The 15,779-nt window shown below is 32.2% G+C and overlaps 2 protein-coding genes across 3 annotated transcripts; one reads left to right on the top strand and one right to left on the bottom strand.

The window, feature by feature from the left end:
- The first annotated feature begins 6,482 nt into the window (after positions 1-6,482).
- Positions 6,483-7,592, top strand: LOC102601225 (protein MIZU-KUSSEI 1). The gene has a single exon (XM_006342548.2). It carries the CDS (start codon positions 6,621-6,623, stop codon positions 7,449-7,451), a length of 831 nt encoding a protein of 276 aa, XP_006342610.1. The 5' UTR covers positions 6,483-6,620; the 3' UTR covers positions 7,452-7,592.
- Positions 7,593-8,685: 1,093 nt separating this feature from the next.
- On the bottom strand, positions 8,686-15,572 carry LOC102600645 (mitogen-activated protein kinase kinase kinase YODA-like). 2 transcript variants are annotated; one of them, XM_006342547.2, is made up of 11 exons: positions 14,353-15,572; positions 11,872-12,483; positions 11,709-11,796; positions 11,515-11,577; positions 11,258-11,421; positions 10,955-11,030; positions 10,293-10,352; positions 10,085-10,210; positions 9,613-9,834; positions 9,440-9,486; positions 8,686-9,243 (listed from the first exon to the last, which is right to left on the bottom strand). In XM_006342547.2, the coding sequence occupies exons 1-11, from the start codon at positions 14,754-14,756 to the stop codon at positions 9,075-9,077; spliced, it is 2,031 nt and encodes a 676-aa protein (XP_006342609.1). In that variant the 5' UTR covers positions 14,757-15,572; the 3' UTR covers positions 8,686-9,074. The 2 variants fall into 2 exon arrangements, with proteins under 2 accessions (XP_006342609.1, XP_006342608.1); XM_006342546.2 differs by having other exon boundaries at positions 9,416-9,486; positions 14,353-15,571.
- Between the last annotated feature and the right edge of the window lie 207 nt (positions 15,573-15,779).

Raw genomic sequence — 15,779 nt, 5'->3', positions numbered from 1 at the left:
TTCTAAAAGATACAAAGTAATTAGTTAGAGTTCCTTTGGAACTAAGTGCTCAAATTTCATCTCAATCAAATTAAAGTAGATCAGTTAAATGTAACATCATTTTCATTAAAGAAAATTGGACCCATTATTACAACAATTATATGAGTGGTCAGACATGTCAGCTTTACAATGGAAAATTTGGTGGATCGTATAATTGTTAGTTTTTTTAAAATTTATTTTATCGATTTGGTGCGATTTAGATTTAAAAAAAATTTATCATCAGAATAAGAAGATGATTTATTTCATAATATTGATTTTCAACAAAAATATTTCACTTGAAACCAAACAAAGTAGCTGGTATGATGTGGCAACATGTCACACATAACGGAATTAGAATTTTAAGTTTATGAAATTTGGAATTTTTTTTTAAGTGGCTTACTGAATTTTGAATAAATTATTTATACATTTTAATTGAAACTTTAAATACAAATCTAAGATTTAAACTAAATTACTAAATTCTGCTGAATATATAAGTAACACTATAACTCCGTCTGATCTGCGATGCCATGTTGTGTGCTTCAAAGCCACAAATATTTATAGTGGAAATACATATTTACTCAAAACCATGTGTGTACGCCTAACCAATGTCTAGATAATATGTCTTCACACCTAAATTTTGGTCACTTATATATATTGTTGAAAGCGGATTCGATAGAGAATTCAATAGTTCTTGTTTAAACTAAGTATTTATCTTAAAGAATTTATTTAATATATATTTAAAATCAATTGAATTAAATTTTTGAATCTATAAACTTCAAATTCTGATCCGATCGACGTCAAAAGTGGTTTAATTTCATGGACATGACCACCAACTTTTTTTCTTTTCAATCTCTCCATGTGATATATGATAAGGGAGTAGGCCAGTGTTTGTCCATAATTATATTGCGATCCATTACACTAAAGAATTTGTGGCCACATTGTCAATATATATATAATAAAATATATATTACTTACTTTTGGTTGAGTTACCAATAAGAGAATCAATTTTAATGGTGTCCATTTTGACATGATGTGTCTATAACATGTAATGGACCAACTATAAAAGGGACACATATTAATGTGATAGCAAAATTATTTTAAGAGTTGTGCAAAAATGTTACATATTTTCTTCAATCTTTAATTACCTATAAGTAGACACACGTCCTAAGTGGTAAATACATGTAGGATATCATGTAAGATGTTATATAGGGGTGACTTATCACCTAGGACGCCAAGTAGAATGTGTGTGTCTATTGTTCAATTCTATACAAGTTTAAGTGCCTATTTGTGCGCACTCAAAGTTGGAAGGCATAAATGTCAGATGAGGCCAAGTTAAAGAGCACGTTTATGTATTATGCCTTAATTACTTATGTATCACGGGTTCAACTTTCGGTATGCACAAACAAGCAGTTCAACTTGTCTAAAGTTGTTGAACAAGTAGACTCACATATCTTACGTGGAAAATATATGTAAGACACCATGTAAGATGTCATGTAGTGCGTGAATTGCCACGTAGGACGCCAAGTATGACGTGCGTGTCTAGTACTTGTTCAACTTTATACAAGTTTAAATGTCTACTTGTGCACACCTAAAATTGGATAACACAAATGTCGGATGAGGCCAAGTTAAAGAAAACATTTATGTATTATATGTCTTTCCTATAGATCAAGGATTCAAACTATGATATCAAGCAATAACCACTAATACTTGCATTAAATTAGACAATCTACATGATCGATAACATTTCTTGGGCTATCTATATGTTCTATGTGGCAAATACATGTAGGTTGCCACATAAGATGTTGTGTTGGGCGTGAATTGACACATAAAACGCCAAGTACGATGTGTTGTCTATTTGTTCCACTCTATACAAGTTTAAGTGTCTACTTGTGCATATCCACAGTTGGAGGGAATAAATGTCAGATGAGGTCAAGTTAAAGAACATATTTATGTATTATGTCTTACCTATAGATGACATGCTCAACTTTGGATATGAATAAATAGACACTTAAAGTTGTCTAAAATTGAACAAGTAGACACACAAGTCCTATGCGAAAAATACACATAGGACACCACGTAGGATGTCGTGTCGGGCGTGAATTGCCACGTAGGATGTCAATATGTGTGTCTATTTGTCCAATTCTATATATAGACAAGTTTAAGTGCACCTACTTATGCACACCTAAAGTTAGAAGACATAAATGTCATACTAAGTTAAAGGGCACGTTTATATATTATGCCTTATCTATATATCACAAATTCAAACTGTGATAGTAAACAACTGCTAACACTTGCGTTAGATTAGACTTTCTACATGATCACATTTCTTAAGGTACAACCCTTCTCCAAATTCCAGTAACACGAAATACTTTATGCACTGAACTATAGTTACGCCCTTTTATTAGTTCTGGGATATGCAAGAATGAAAAAGCAATTAACACAAGTATACCATACTTGTTACAATTGAGTTGAAAAGGATGGTCACTTTACATATATAAAAATGTCAAATATAATATTAAAGTGAGTATCAAATTGACAGGAGGGGGTATAACAAGCAAAGTTTTGGCCTTTTGGGGATAGATGAATTGAACCAATAATAGTGAGAGAAAAAAAGTAAGATAAAAAAGGCATAAAGGAAATTGATGTTGATATTCCATGTGATAATCAGAGAGGCACATGCAAAATATCACACTTGGAAGAAAAAAAGAGAACACCTTTTTTATCTTCTTTTTTTCTTCTTGAACCCAAGAAATTAATTAATTGGGGTCCAACCATATAATATACATATCTTATCACTTTCCAACTTCTTTTTAATTTATATTTTTATTACATCAAATATTAGGCTTATACCAACTTAGGGGGTTATGATAGATTTTAAATAAGATTTTTTATTTCTTAATCAGAAATTTTGAATTCAAATTTCAAATATGAAGATATTTTGTTGGAGAGAGTTTTTTTCTTAAGTAAATCTTACTATATAATAAGGATTTAAATAAATCAAAATTTCAATGTGTATTAGATGTTGACTGAGAAACGAAAAGACATAACTTATAGCTAAGTTGTGTTTTGGTTTAGGGTAAAGGATCAAATATACCCTTGTACTATTGGAAATAGTCTATATATACCATTCGTTATACTTTTGGATCAAATATACCCTTACCGTTATACTTTGGCACATATATACCCTTAATTATAACAGAGGGACACATGCCAACTTAAGAATCAAATAACCCACCCCGAAAATCTGGATTCAGAAATCGATAACCAAAAGCAAACTTGGCCGAGTGTGCATTGTGTTTTTGCGCTTCCTTCGTCCATAGGACCTTCGATCAATATCAAAACTCAGTACTCAGATTACCCCAAACAAGAACAGCTACTAAACATGATTTTTTACTGAAAATATGAATAGTTGTTTAATCGAAGTAAACAAAAGAGAAGATTTTGGATTTGATTCAATGTGGGTCACTAGAGGAAATGGATGGGTTTCAAAGGAATTTGGTATTTAAAATTGTAAGTGGGTTATTTGATTCTTAAGTTGACATGTGTTTCTCCGTTAAAATTTGGGGTATATATGTGTCAAAGTACAACAATAGGGATATATTTGATCCAAAAGTATAACAAAGGGTATATATAGACTATTTACAATAGTACAAGGGTATATTTGACTCTTTTTCGTTTGGTTTATGTATTCAAAAATTAGATCTCCCTTTATGTGAATTTCATGTTATAATTATGGCTCGTAAATATAAGGATGACACAATATGTAGAATAATTATGATACTATCATTATATAAAGGCAAAAGGGTAAAAAATGTCCTTAAACTGTGTGAAAGGAATAAAAATGTCCTTCATTTATAGTTTGACTCAAAAATGTCTTTACTGTCAATACTTTGGTTCAAAAATGTCCTTAAACTATGCGAAAGGAACAAAAATACCCTCCGTTTGTAGTTTTGTCCAAAAATGCTCTTGTCATCAATACTTTGTTCCAAAAATGCTCTTATTGTTATTTAATGGGTAAAAAATGCTTATTTTCCAAATAAATATATTATTATTTTTTTAACAAATTCTTTTTCTAATATTTTTGAAAGCAAATGTTTATCTTACTTCAATTCAAAAAAAAAAATGAAAATATTTCTTATTTTTTTTATCGTTATATAAATATAAATTAATGATGGATATAATATGATCTTATATATATGCCATATATTATCTATCGAAAGGGTACATGCAGTTATTCTATTTTAATTGATAAAATGAGATTAAGAAGAAAAAAAATTATTTCCTACATTTTTATTTGTCAAAGTGAATTAGAAGAAAGAAAACAAGAATAGTATTCTTTAATAATATTTTAATTAGGAAGAAGATGTATTTAAAAATAAAAAAATTATTTATTCGAAAAAGGGCATTTTTCACCCATTTTATAACTATAGAGGCATTTCTGGACCAAAATATTGACGGCAAGGACATTTTTGAACCAAAGTATAGTCAAATTATAAACGGAGGGCATTTTTGACCCTTTTCCCTTATATATATATATATGTATCTTTCTACCCCTCTCATATGTATCGATAGTTCAAGGCAAAGGTAATAGATTTAGTTAAATTGTAAAGTCGGTTCTAATTTTCTTTATGCTTGTTATTGATACTAGACAGAAGGCCACATCATCCGAAATCACAAGGGGATTTTAAAAAAAATTCTTTGTGTATTTACTTTTGATATTTTTTGAATCTTTTTATTGAAAATCCTACGTTCATTATCAGGTTTTATTACAATATTTATTGGTCCAAATTGCTCCTTGTTTTTCCTTGGTGACCCATTACTTTTTATTAAATATCTTAGACCAAAAATCCTAGTATTTTAGCAGTAGAATATATGACAACTATTTATATGTCGGAAAGATTTTATATAACTTCATTTTTATAAAATAAAAAATAGTAGTAATACTCCTATAAACTTAATTTTTTAAATAATTAATGAATAAAGTAAGTTCTTTACTATTTGTACATGCACTTTATTCTTTTTTGTATAAAATGAAATATAGTAATTTGTTTGAATTGAGAAGACCATACTATGATGTTTCCTTCCATTCAATCTTTTCATAATAATAGTTTTTTTTTTTTCAATTTCCTTATTATGATACCATACTATGATATCTTCTAAATATTGTTATTATTATTGTTATATTAATATCAATAAAAAAATCTTTTATTTATTAATATCGCTTATATTTGTTCGCAATTTCAAACAATATTATTAAACTATGCAAAAAAGATATATAAAGACACCCAATAAGATATTATTCCAAAATCGAATAATGTAATAAGAAAATCAAAAGAACAACTTTTCCAAAGAATATGTCCATGAAAGTTCAAGAGCCCCCTTTTTCTTTTATTTATTTATAATATTATTTGTTTCAACTTAGGTTCTATTTATTTTCATTTAATAAAATTATAAAATTTAATCATTCATATCTCAATATTGCTTATATGTACTGATTGTTTTAAATTATGTAGATCCTTTAAACCATTAAAATGTTTATGTAATAATCATGTGAAGGTAACCTTTTATCATTAGATTAAATCTGTCCATTATCATTGTACAATTATTATTACTATAAACCACTAAGACTTATTTATCATTATCAATCGCTATCACCAGCAAAACTTTCATTCCAATACTATATATCATCGTCAATTAATATGACCAATCACCATTCTAGCTACACTATCACCAACTTTCATCGTACAATAACTATGAGCAATTACCTTTATTAATTGCCCATTATAATTGTACAACTCTCAACTCTAGAGTACACCACTCTATAATCACTATTTCCAGCTCACACATCCATCAACACAATTTCAATATCTAGTACCTCACAATAATCAAATCACTAATCTTAACGTGTATTTAATTTACAAATAAAATCAATCTTTTACCATAATACCAAATAAATTACTCCTTATGTTTCAATTTATGTGACAAATTTCGAGATTTAAACAAGTTTATCTTTAACCGTAATTTTTTCTTATATCTTTTAAATATTTTGAATTATCAATTATTGAGACTTATAGTACTTTTTATGTAGTTTACAAATTATATTTCATTTTTAAAAATTTGAAGATTTCATGAGCAAATCATCGGTCAAACTTAAACTGTTTGATTCTCAAAAAGTGAAATGTGTCACATAAATTGGAACAGAGGGAGTAATATTTTTACAATTTTTCGTGGATATAATTTTTTTTTAAATTTATTAATCTTTAAATAAAATAAATTACTTCAAAAAAAACAAAATGGGGCCATAACCAACTAGAAGCCATGTCTTTCATTCCCCACTCAAAAAAAAAAAAAGATCCCCATTGCAACCTAACCAACAATAAGCCTTTTCCTAACTTCTCTTATATCCTTCTCTCCAAACCTCACATATTTCTTTATAAAAAAAGAATTCCACCATTCCACGATTTGTATATGTCATTCTTACGTACAAGTCATGCCAATCTCCTCTGTATCGTAAGCCATCAACCCCATATTCCTTTATAAATAACAAAATACACATCAAAATCATTGTTCTCTCTCTCTCATTTCCCTCTCATTCAACAAGAATGGCCTTTCGATTCAAGAATCAAAACCCTAAATCATCTTCTATATACTCTAGTAGCCCTTTCAACCAAATCGAAACCCCTCCTTTACTTTCATTACTCCAACGTACCACGAATCATCATACAACAACAACAACAACAACGACAACGACTAATCCTTCTAACACAAACCCTAAAAAATCAAGAAAATCATCTACTAGTACAAGTGGTGGCATTCTTAAAATGTTCAAACTCCTTCCTATGTTAACAACCGGTTGCAAGATGGTTGCATTACTAGGTGGACGTCCAAGAAACAAACCAATGTTAACAGATAAAGCTACAACAATCACATTATTTGGTTACAAAAAAGGTAGAGTAAGTCTAGCAATTCAAGAAGATCCTCATAGACTTCCCATTTTTGTGATCGAGCTACCGATGCTTACCGGGGTTTTTCATAAGGAAATGGGATCAGATATAGTAAGATTGGCATTAGAAAGTGAAACTAAGACACATAAAAAGAAAGTGTTAGAGGAATTTGTATGGGGTGTTTATTGTAATGGAAGAAAATTTGGTTATTCAATAAGAAGGAATAATAAAAATATGAGTGATGATGAAGCTCATGTTATGCAATTATTAAGAGGTGTTTCAATGGGTGCTGGAGTTTTACCTTGTCCAATATTAGTACATGATAGTAATAATAATAATAATAATAATAATGTTGATGGAGAAATAACTTATATGAGGGCAAGATTTGATAGGGTTGTTGGATCAAAAGATTCAGAAACATTTTATATGATTAATCCTGATGGTGCATCTAGTCAAGAATTGAGTATTTTCTTTGTAAGACTTCATTGATCAGACGTCTCGAGTTTGAGTACTCCAGAAAAATGACTTATATCTGGTATATATATATACATGTAAGAATTTCTTATATCGATATTCTCAATGGGTGATTTGATTTTTTAAAAATATATATACTTCTGAAGTTGAGTCAGACTCAATAATGTATATTTCTTCGTATGATATTATAGTCGGACCCTCATGTTAGGTCGTCCATCATAGTAATTATGTTGTCTATGGGGACGTACGAGGATGTCAGAAATTCATTTTCAATGGACGATTTGATTATCCCTTTAATGGTCACTTAGTTTCAGAGCTGGCTTTCGAAGTTGAGTTATGTAAATGTTTTTTTTTTTTGCAACGTGGACCTATTCGGTACGAGTCCAAATTAATTGAAAGTAAAGGTAAAAACATAATGGGAAAGGAATATATTTTTCCCTTCATTTTGTTTCTAGAGTAGTTATTGAATACAAGGTGACACTAATTGGTTTGACTTGTTATATGGATATTTTTGCAATTTTTATATTTAATGTGTATATATAATAGATGATGAATTTCCTTTATAAATTTTTTGTCTCCGCCACTATTCGAACAACATGGACTAGTTCCACAAACATAAGCAACCGCCTGCTTTTTTTATTTTGATTTTGTTTTTCTGTTTTGTTTGATTTTGTGTGTCTTTTTTTTTTTTTTAAAAAAGAAATAAATAAATTATTTTCCTCTGTTTTATGTGCTCAAAATTGCCAATGAATTAATAATTCTGCAAATTTGAATTATTGCAAACATGTTTATTGATACTAATTTAATACCGGCCAAGGTGCTTATAATAATTAATATGCAGTATTTTTGTGTATGTGTCTCCAAAGCTACTAAGTAAATATATAAAACCGGCTCGTAGATGCGTCTGTCATCTCCATACTCATCTCACCCCGCACTATTAGTTTTGATATCAATTATTGGATGAAAACAACCTAAATCTACTCATTTTGAAAAAAAAAAATAGCGATTTGACTTAAAATGGACAATATTACTATTGGTTTTGATATCGGTTGTTGGGCTAAAACAATCCAAAGCTGCTCTTAATATGACATGAGGCCTTTTGGAGAAAATCGTGCTGCTTGACTTAAAGTGGACAATATCACATCAAGTGAAGTCTATCTTTTAGTTCCACATCATTCAAAATTTTATTCAACTCGAAATCAATCAGAAAAATGAAACAAGATTCTACTAAACACGAAACAAATAAATATTTGTACTAACTTGCAATATTTACAGTAAATTTCATCTTTCACGATTCAATTTCCAGTCTATAAAAGCCATTAATAGCTCAAAAAACATCAATTTTCACAAAAAAATATAGTCAAATGTACACAGGATACAATAGTGCAACTACTATGTGCCCTTTAGTCTCTAACTAATGTAATATGTACAAAAGTCTGACACTCCAGCTTAAGTTAAGAAGTTCCACATCGTCAAAAACACAGGTGAGACGTTAGGTATATAAGTAATCAGGTCTTACACACTAGTGACACGTTTTAAAGCCGTGCAGATATAGGTCCAGAGCAGACAATATCACTAGCAGAGCCATTTATATGTACTTATATTTTCTTGCATTTGAAAACATAAGCACTTCTATTTTCAGTTCCAAGGAGAGAAAATACTATTTGAGGACTTGGCTGGTGCAAATGTACTAGGATTCAGCTCCGGTGAAGAAATACAAGGAAGTATCTCGAGTGTAGAACGAGGAGAGTGGTGAGAAGTTGCTCCATAATCGCACGTTACAGAATGTGATTGGTGGCTTGTTTCACTGAAACATGAACACAAGTTTCCCTTTGTTGTGTAAGAGAAGCATAATGGTCAATGGTTAACTCAAAACCAATTAATTGGAACGATCGATGATTTCATTGACTAAAGAGTACTCTTGAAATGAACCAAACATTCACGAAAGTAAAGAAAAGGGCTCGAAAAATCACTAGTACCCGTTATATGGAGATTTTGTGTACCTAGATGAATTCAATTCCATGTTATGGTTTGTCAGATCCTTTGGACTCTGCAAAATGTCGTAAAAAAGGTAATGAATTGAAAGTTGAAACAACTCGAGAACAGAACAGAGAAACAGAAACAGAAGAGAAATCAATAGCATTATGTTAAGCATTAATAAGCTTGTAGTACTCACATGTAATTTCATCCGCGAAAAATCTTCTGAGGAACCTGAAACAGTAGCAATATGTTCACGCGAATTAGTATTACTTAAAAAAGAATGCTCAAGTAGCATCAAAGCTGTTGGTCTATCTGCAGGTTTCCTCTGAAAGCAGCACCGGAGGAAATCCTTTCCTTCCGAAGACAACGTTTCTGGTATAGGTGGTGATTTGTTTAGTGCACTGAACATAGCTTTCACCTAAAAAATGAAATACGCGATTGTTTATACATCACATTTGGAATCACAAAAATATTGGCCATGATTTTGTCTTGCTTGTTCCTTCTCAGCTATGCTTCTCGGACTCTTCAAAAACAGTGTGGGGTGCATGTCGGATCCTCCAAAAATAGTGCATTAGCATTTTTGGAGAGTCCGAGAAACATAGCTTCTTAGGCATTGATTGCTAGTATGTGGCAACATGATGGGCTCAAAGTTTATTAACACGGCTTACCCCGTCTAATCCACTCCAAGGGGGCTGTCCAGTAAACATTTCAATTACAGTACAACCTAGACTCCAAATATCAATAGCACAGGCAAGCTCTGGATTGGCATCTTTCCGTAACATAGCCTGCATTACCTGCACGAGACGACAAAAAGAAAACCTTAACAACAAACAAAAGAAAACAGCTCGCCAGTATTAGAAAGTAGCTTCAGAATACCTCTGGAGCCATCCAGTGTGGACTCCCTTTCAGAGAGAGCTCAGTTGCATGACCCGACAGCTGAAAAAAGGGAAGCATAATCATATTACTGCAGTAATGCTAGATGATTCTGTTTTATCAAGTAAAGTATAGCCATACGTTACTTGATGCAATCGTTCAATTTTGTAAGATAGAGTGCTTTATCAAGTATAAAGTTCATTCTACACGAGAAATGAAATTGGCCTAGGACAACAGAATTGAACGATTGTATCAAGTAACGTATTCAGTCACACATCTTAGTTTCCCCCCTTTTACAGGTCACTTCTGTCATAAGGGAAAGGAAGGAGGTGCAGTACTTCGTGATCATGGATATCGAGCCATGCTAAGATTACTCTATCACGTGTGCTTGTATTACTTTAGAGTAGAAAAATGTTTTTGCTTTTTTTTCGTTTCCTAAAGGATCCGGTCTCCCCAGTACCAATTATACCTCATCCAAAATGATTAATGCTGGAGAGAGGGAAAGCAGTATAAATAGGAAAGCATTCAAAATTGGCAGCCTTAATAGCTGAAACATATAACTCATTTCATACTACACGGAGTAGTATGCAAGAGAACTCAAACACACTACAAAAATGTAACGGAAGAGTAACATTCTATTAAGCTTTAGAAATTTCCGAGCGTACATGTTTTGCTAATCCAAAGTCTGCAAGCTTGACGATTCCCGATGCATCAACAAGCAAATTCGCCCCCTTAATGTCCCTATTCAGCGAAACCATCCCAGCCATAAGAGTTAAGAGTCATATCAGCTAACCAGATAAAGCATTCATTTCAGTCAATAATATAATTTAATGAAATTCCTCAATCATATACTAAAGACGAAACAAAAATTGAGACAAATTGAATCGTCAATATATAGACTTTAGTAGCCTGTAAATGGATCATTAAATCAACTAGCATTACGACCTTTCTTAAAACAGGCAATTTACCTGTGTATCGTCTTAGTGCTGTGCAAGTAAGCCAGCCCTGATACTATATGTCTTGTAAAATTTCGAACTATCGACTCTGTCATAGCTCCACCATGATCCCGGACAAACTTATTAATTGATCCTGGATGAACATATTCCAGATATATGCAAAAGCTATCTTCCATCTGAACATCCAATAACACTTTATCCATCAAAATGTTTGGAAAAGAGATGTTTAAATAGTTGGTATAAAATTGTTCGAAAGAAGATGTTCTTACTATTTCACTGCCGTAATAGTGAACAATATTTTGGTGCTTCAACTGTCGGAGAACTCTTATTTCCTAAGACAAAATCAAAAACATAAATGTATATTAACTAAATATGTTTCTTTATGATCTATCTCATAGCATAAACTGATGAAAAACACTTAATAGCTGTTCTTGTATCCTATAAGCAGGACATTAGGACTAACCTGTTCTAGCTGCTTTATACATTCGGCAGATTTAGGATCATCTGGATTGAGATCAACTTCTTTCATCGCACACAAAGCACCGGTTTCACTATAAGAGGAGAAATGAAAGTGTTACATCGACAGCTCAAGTAGGAACTACCAAAATGCTAACTTTAATTCTTACCGGTTAGTAGCTTCATATACACTTCCATAAGTACCACGGCCTAAAAGTTTCCCCTTTTGCCATTGGCCTTTTACATATGGTATATCTGATTTATCCGTTTTGTTTTGAGTGGTAGGTAACTGTGGCTGTTGTGAAATTCCGGGTGGAAGTGGTAGAGGGTGCACATTATTGCCTTCAGGCCAATCCACCGGACTTTCCGGGAGTGATTTGTGAGGTGAATGCACAGCAACATTTTGGTGATTCCAAGTTTTGTTTACTGGATTTTGTTGAGTCGGGCTACTAAGGGGAGAATGATCAGCACTTTGTGTAACCCTTGCTGTCAAAAGTTGGGCAGAATAACCTACCCATCTATCCGAAGAAGTGCCTGAAGGTGATGATCCCTGATGAAATGTAGGATGGAAAAGGTCTACTGTGCTATATCTTTTCGGGCTAAGATTCGGACTTGTAAAACCACTGCCTGGAGCACTTCTAGCAGGGACATTAAGCCTGAAGTTCTCTTCAACACCTTCAGAATTCTTATCCTGACTGAAACGTCGACGACGATAAGTTGGAGTAGATGATCTTCTATGCACAGGATTTGCCATCTCCACTGGAGTTTGATGAGAAGGATCCCTGCAACGCGCAATATATTTGAGTTTTGACATATTGCTAGTCATCATCTCTACGTGAAGTACTCCTATCTAAACACAAAATCTGCAGCTTCCATGATTTGCTATTAAGACTAGGTAGGAGTTAAATAACATATTCCTTCAGTTTTGCGGTTCCACGAGAAGAGGGTAATTACTATTTATCATTTCTGATAAATTGTTCTTCCAAGAGAGGTCAGGCACAAGGGATCAAGAATTCTATTAATCGGTTCGACAGGAGACACCATTCCACGAGAAGAGGGTAATTACTATTTATCATTTCTGATAAATTGTAATTCCAAGAGAAGTCAGGCACAAGGGATCAAGAATTCTATTAATCGGTTCGACAGGAAACACCATTCCACGAGAAGAGGGTAATTACTATTTATCATTTCTGATAAATTGTTCTTCCAAGAGAGGTCAGGCACAAGGGATCAAGAATTCTATTAATCGGTTCGACAGGAAACACCATTCCACGAGAAGAGGGTAATTACTATTTATCATTTCTGATAAATTGTTCTTCCAAGAGAGGTCAGGCACAAGGGATCAAGAATTCTATTAACCAGTTCGACAGGAAACACCAAACCAATGCCTTTGAAACAGGTAGACCAGTTACTTTCCATCCAACAACCTTCATTATAATAAATCTATAAGTTGTGAGTTATCTCGATAAATATGAATTTTTGGTGCATGAACAGATTCAAACATCAACCAGTTACCTACAATACGCCTTCTGGACACAGCAAGGATAAAGTGAAAAAAAAGGAAAAAGAAGCTTTTAAATTCTATCAACCGGAGTTTCACGTTGCTAATTCCAAGTCCATATAAAAGAGGATGAATGTTATAGTAAATTGATGCTGGTGAAAAACTTGTTAAAATATGATTGTCCTCTAAACATCGAAAATATCTCAGTTTTCTTACCAGACATAATTTAAAAGTACAAGAAACTAAAACTAAAACTAAAAATAAGAACTGGTTCGAGTAGAATGAAATGGACATACATCATATAGAAGTGTTTGTGTAGGCTTATAAGTTGATCACATCAGCTAATGAGCACTTCTTGGCTTATATATGCTTGGTAAGCACCAGAGACAATTGCAAGCCAAGTACTTATTAACGAAAATCAATTGAAACTCATTCGTTGGTCACCTTCAACTTATGACATTTTAGCTTGTAATCACTTTTGATTTGACTAAAGTTTTTGTTCTTTTATCTCAAGTATCTTTTGTAATCTCCGAAATACCCTCTTCAAGATAGAACAACGAACTCCCACTCCATTCTATTTTCTTCTGAAATCCCTACGAAAATCTTTTACAAATACAAAACAGTATCTTCCTCTGAATAAGTGAATTAGACAGCACTCAGGTGGGTCAATTTTCATAAATTTAATCGTAAATGTGAAATACTTATACAAATAATATGCGGGAGAGATAAAAAAGATGCAGGGTTGTTTGTCTCCTTGGCTCCAAAGAATCCAAAAAAGTGAAAAAATGGATCTTTGTCCAACGGATTGCACCTAGTAAGAAAAGGTTTTGTGTTTTAGTTCGACCTGTCGATACATATGAAATAAGAAACATTGCCATTTTTCCTTGTCATAGTATAGACACTCTCTATTTCATATTTTTTGTAAGTTGCTTTAATGGTATTTTAGTCATCTTAACAGAAAAATACTCTATCAAAACACATCAACTATTTATTATCAATTCCAACACTTCTATCCAAAACTAATAAATACGTTTCATTATCTAATGCTTATCAGCTAAGGTTAGGATACAGCCAGTAAATAAATGATCAAAATTGTAAACATTTCCTCATCAAAAGCAAAAATAGTGATCAAGAAATTAAAACAACAGACCTTATAACAACAGGATTTGAAACATCCCCTTGGAGTACTCTGGTAGGCAAATTAGCATCACTAGTACTTTGTTTTGGCACAGAATTGAACTCAGGTAATGGCAAAGGCTGAGGCTCGACAGATTTAGACCAATGACAACGCTGATGACACCGAGTTGATTGAGACCCTGATGATCCTGAATTCTTATAGGAATCAGGAGAAACAGGCATAGATTGAGAACCAAAATCATTTGGCTGCAAATCAATCTCATCATCACCAACATGTCTCAATTTACGTATACGAGTAAGCCTCCTTCCTCCTCCACCTCCATAAGTCTTAGGAGACTCATGAGAAGGTGAAGCAGAAGCAGAAGCAGAAGCAGAGGAACTTAAAAACAATGATAATGCTTTCCTTGGAAATGGCATTTCAATTGTTTAGACGCGCGAATTCAAGATTTAGAGTCAGTGAATTCAGAACGGGTATCAATATATATACTTAAAGGATCAAACAAATATTAGAACAATACAAAATATGCTTCTATTACTAAAAAAAACATGTCATATGGACCAAAATTGACCAAAAAAATTCAAGAATTGCTTGAGGGGTTCAAAAAATGAGTATTAAATCTTCACTATGCTTCTACTAGTACTAAAAACATGCCATGAGGACAAAAATTGAGCAAAAAAAATTCAAGAATTGCTTGTGGGGTTGTGGGATTTAGGCTAATTGAAACTCTTCAAGAATAGATTGAAGAAATTAGACTACTATTTGCTTCTATTAGTACTAATAAAAACATGTCAAGATGACAAAAAGATGAGATTTTTTTTTTCAAGAATGGAAAATTAGAACACTGTGCTTCTATTAGTACTAAGAACATGTCAAGATACAAAAAAAATGAGGTTTTTTTTTTCAAGAATAGAGAAATTAGAACACTATGCTTCTATTAGTACTAAAAACATATCAAGATGACAAAAAGATGAGATTTTTTTTATCAAGAATAGAGAAATTAGAACACTATGCTTCTGTTAGTACAAAGAACATGTCAAGATGACAAAAAAATGAGAATCTTTTTTTTTCAAGAATTGCTTGTGGGGTTGTGGGATTTAGCCTTTAGGCCATGAAAATGGAAATTCTTCAAGAAGTAGTTGGTTTTGATGTTGAAAAAATCCATAGAAAAATCAATTTTTATTGTCAAATGTTTGAATTTTGAATATCTTTAAGTACACTTTTTATGTAAAATTGGAAGTCATAAACACGATACCTTTATTTTGTTTATTTTGATGTATAATCAATTTGTCAGTATATACGTGTGTGAACATCCTTAAAAAAATGACAAATTTTTCCAATTCTTTACCATGTCAAGGTTGACAATTGACAAGTACTAAACACCGTGTGAGAATAGAAAAAAAAAAAAAAAAACTAATAATCACACGTACTATAAAAAGACG

This window comes from Solanum tuberosum, unplaced genomic scaffold, assembly GCF_000226075.1.
Source record: "Solanum tuberosum cultivar DM 1-3 516 R44 unplaced genomic scaffold, SolTub_3.0 scf00034, whole genome shotgun sequence".
NCBI lineage: Eukaryota > Viridiplantae > Streptophyta > Magnoliopsida > Solanales > Solanaceae > Solanum > Solanum tuberosum.
Note: the sequence above shows the minus strand (reverse complement) of the source record. Positions and strands in the feature narration are given on the sequence as shown.

Bases quoted from the DNA above. Each gene is read 5' to 3' on its own strand.
- LOC102601225 (XM_006342548.2), top strand. From the start codon at position 6,621: ATGGCCTTTCGATTCAAGAATCAAAACCCTAAATCATCTTCTATATAC.
- LOC102600645 (XM_006342546.2), bottom strand. From the start codon at position 14,756: ATGCCATTTCCAAGGAAAGCATTATCATTGTTTTTAAGTTCCTCTGCT. The intron at 11,031-11,257 runs GTAAATTGCCTG...TTCGCTGAATAG, and splicing joins AGCACTAAGACGATACACAG to GGACATTAAGGGGGCGAATT. The intron at 9,244-9,415 runs GTACTAGTGATT...TTCATGTTTCAG, and splicing joins ACAAAATCTCCATATAACGG to TGAAACAAGCCACCAATCAC.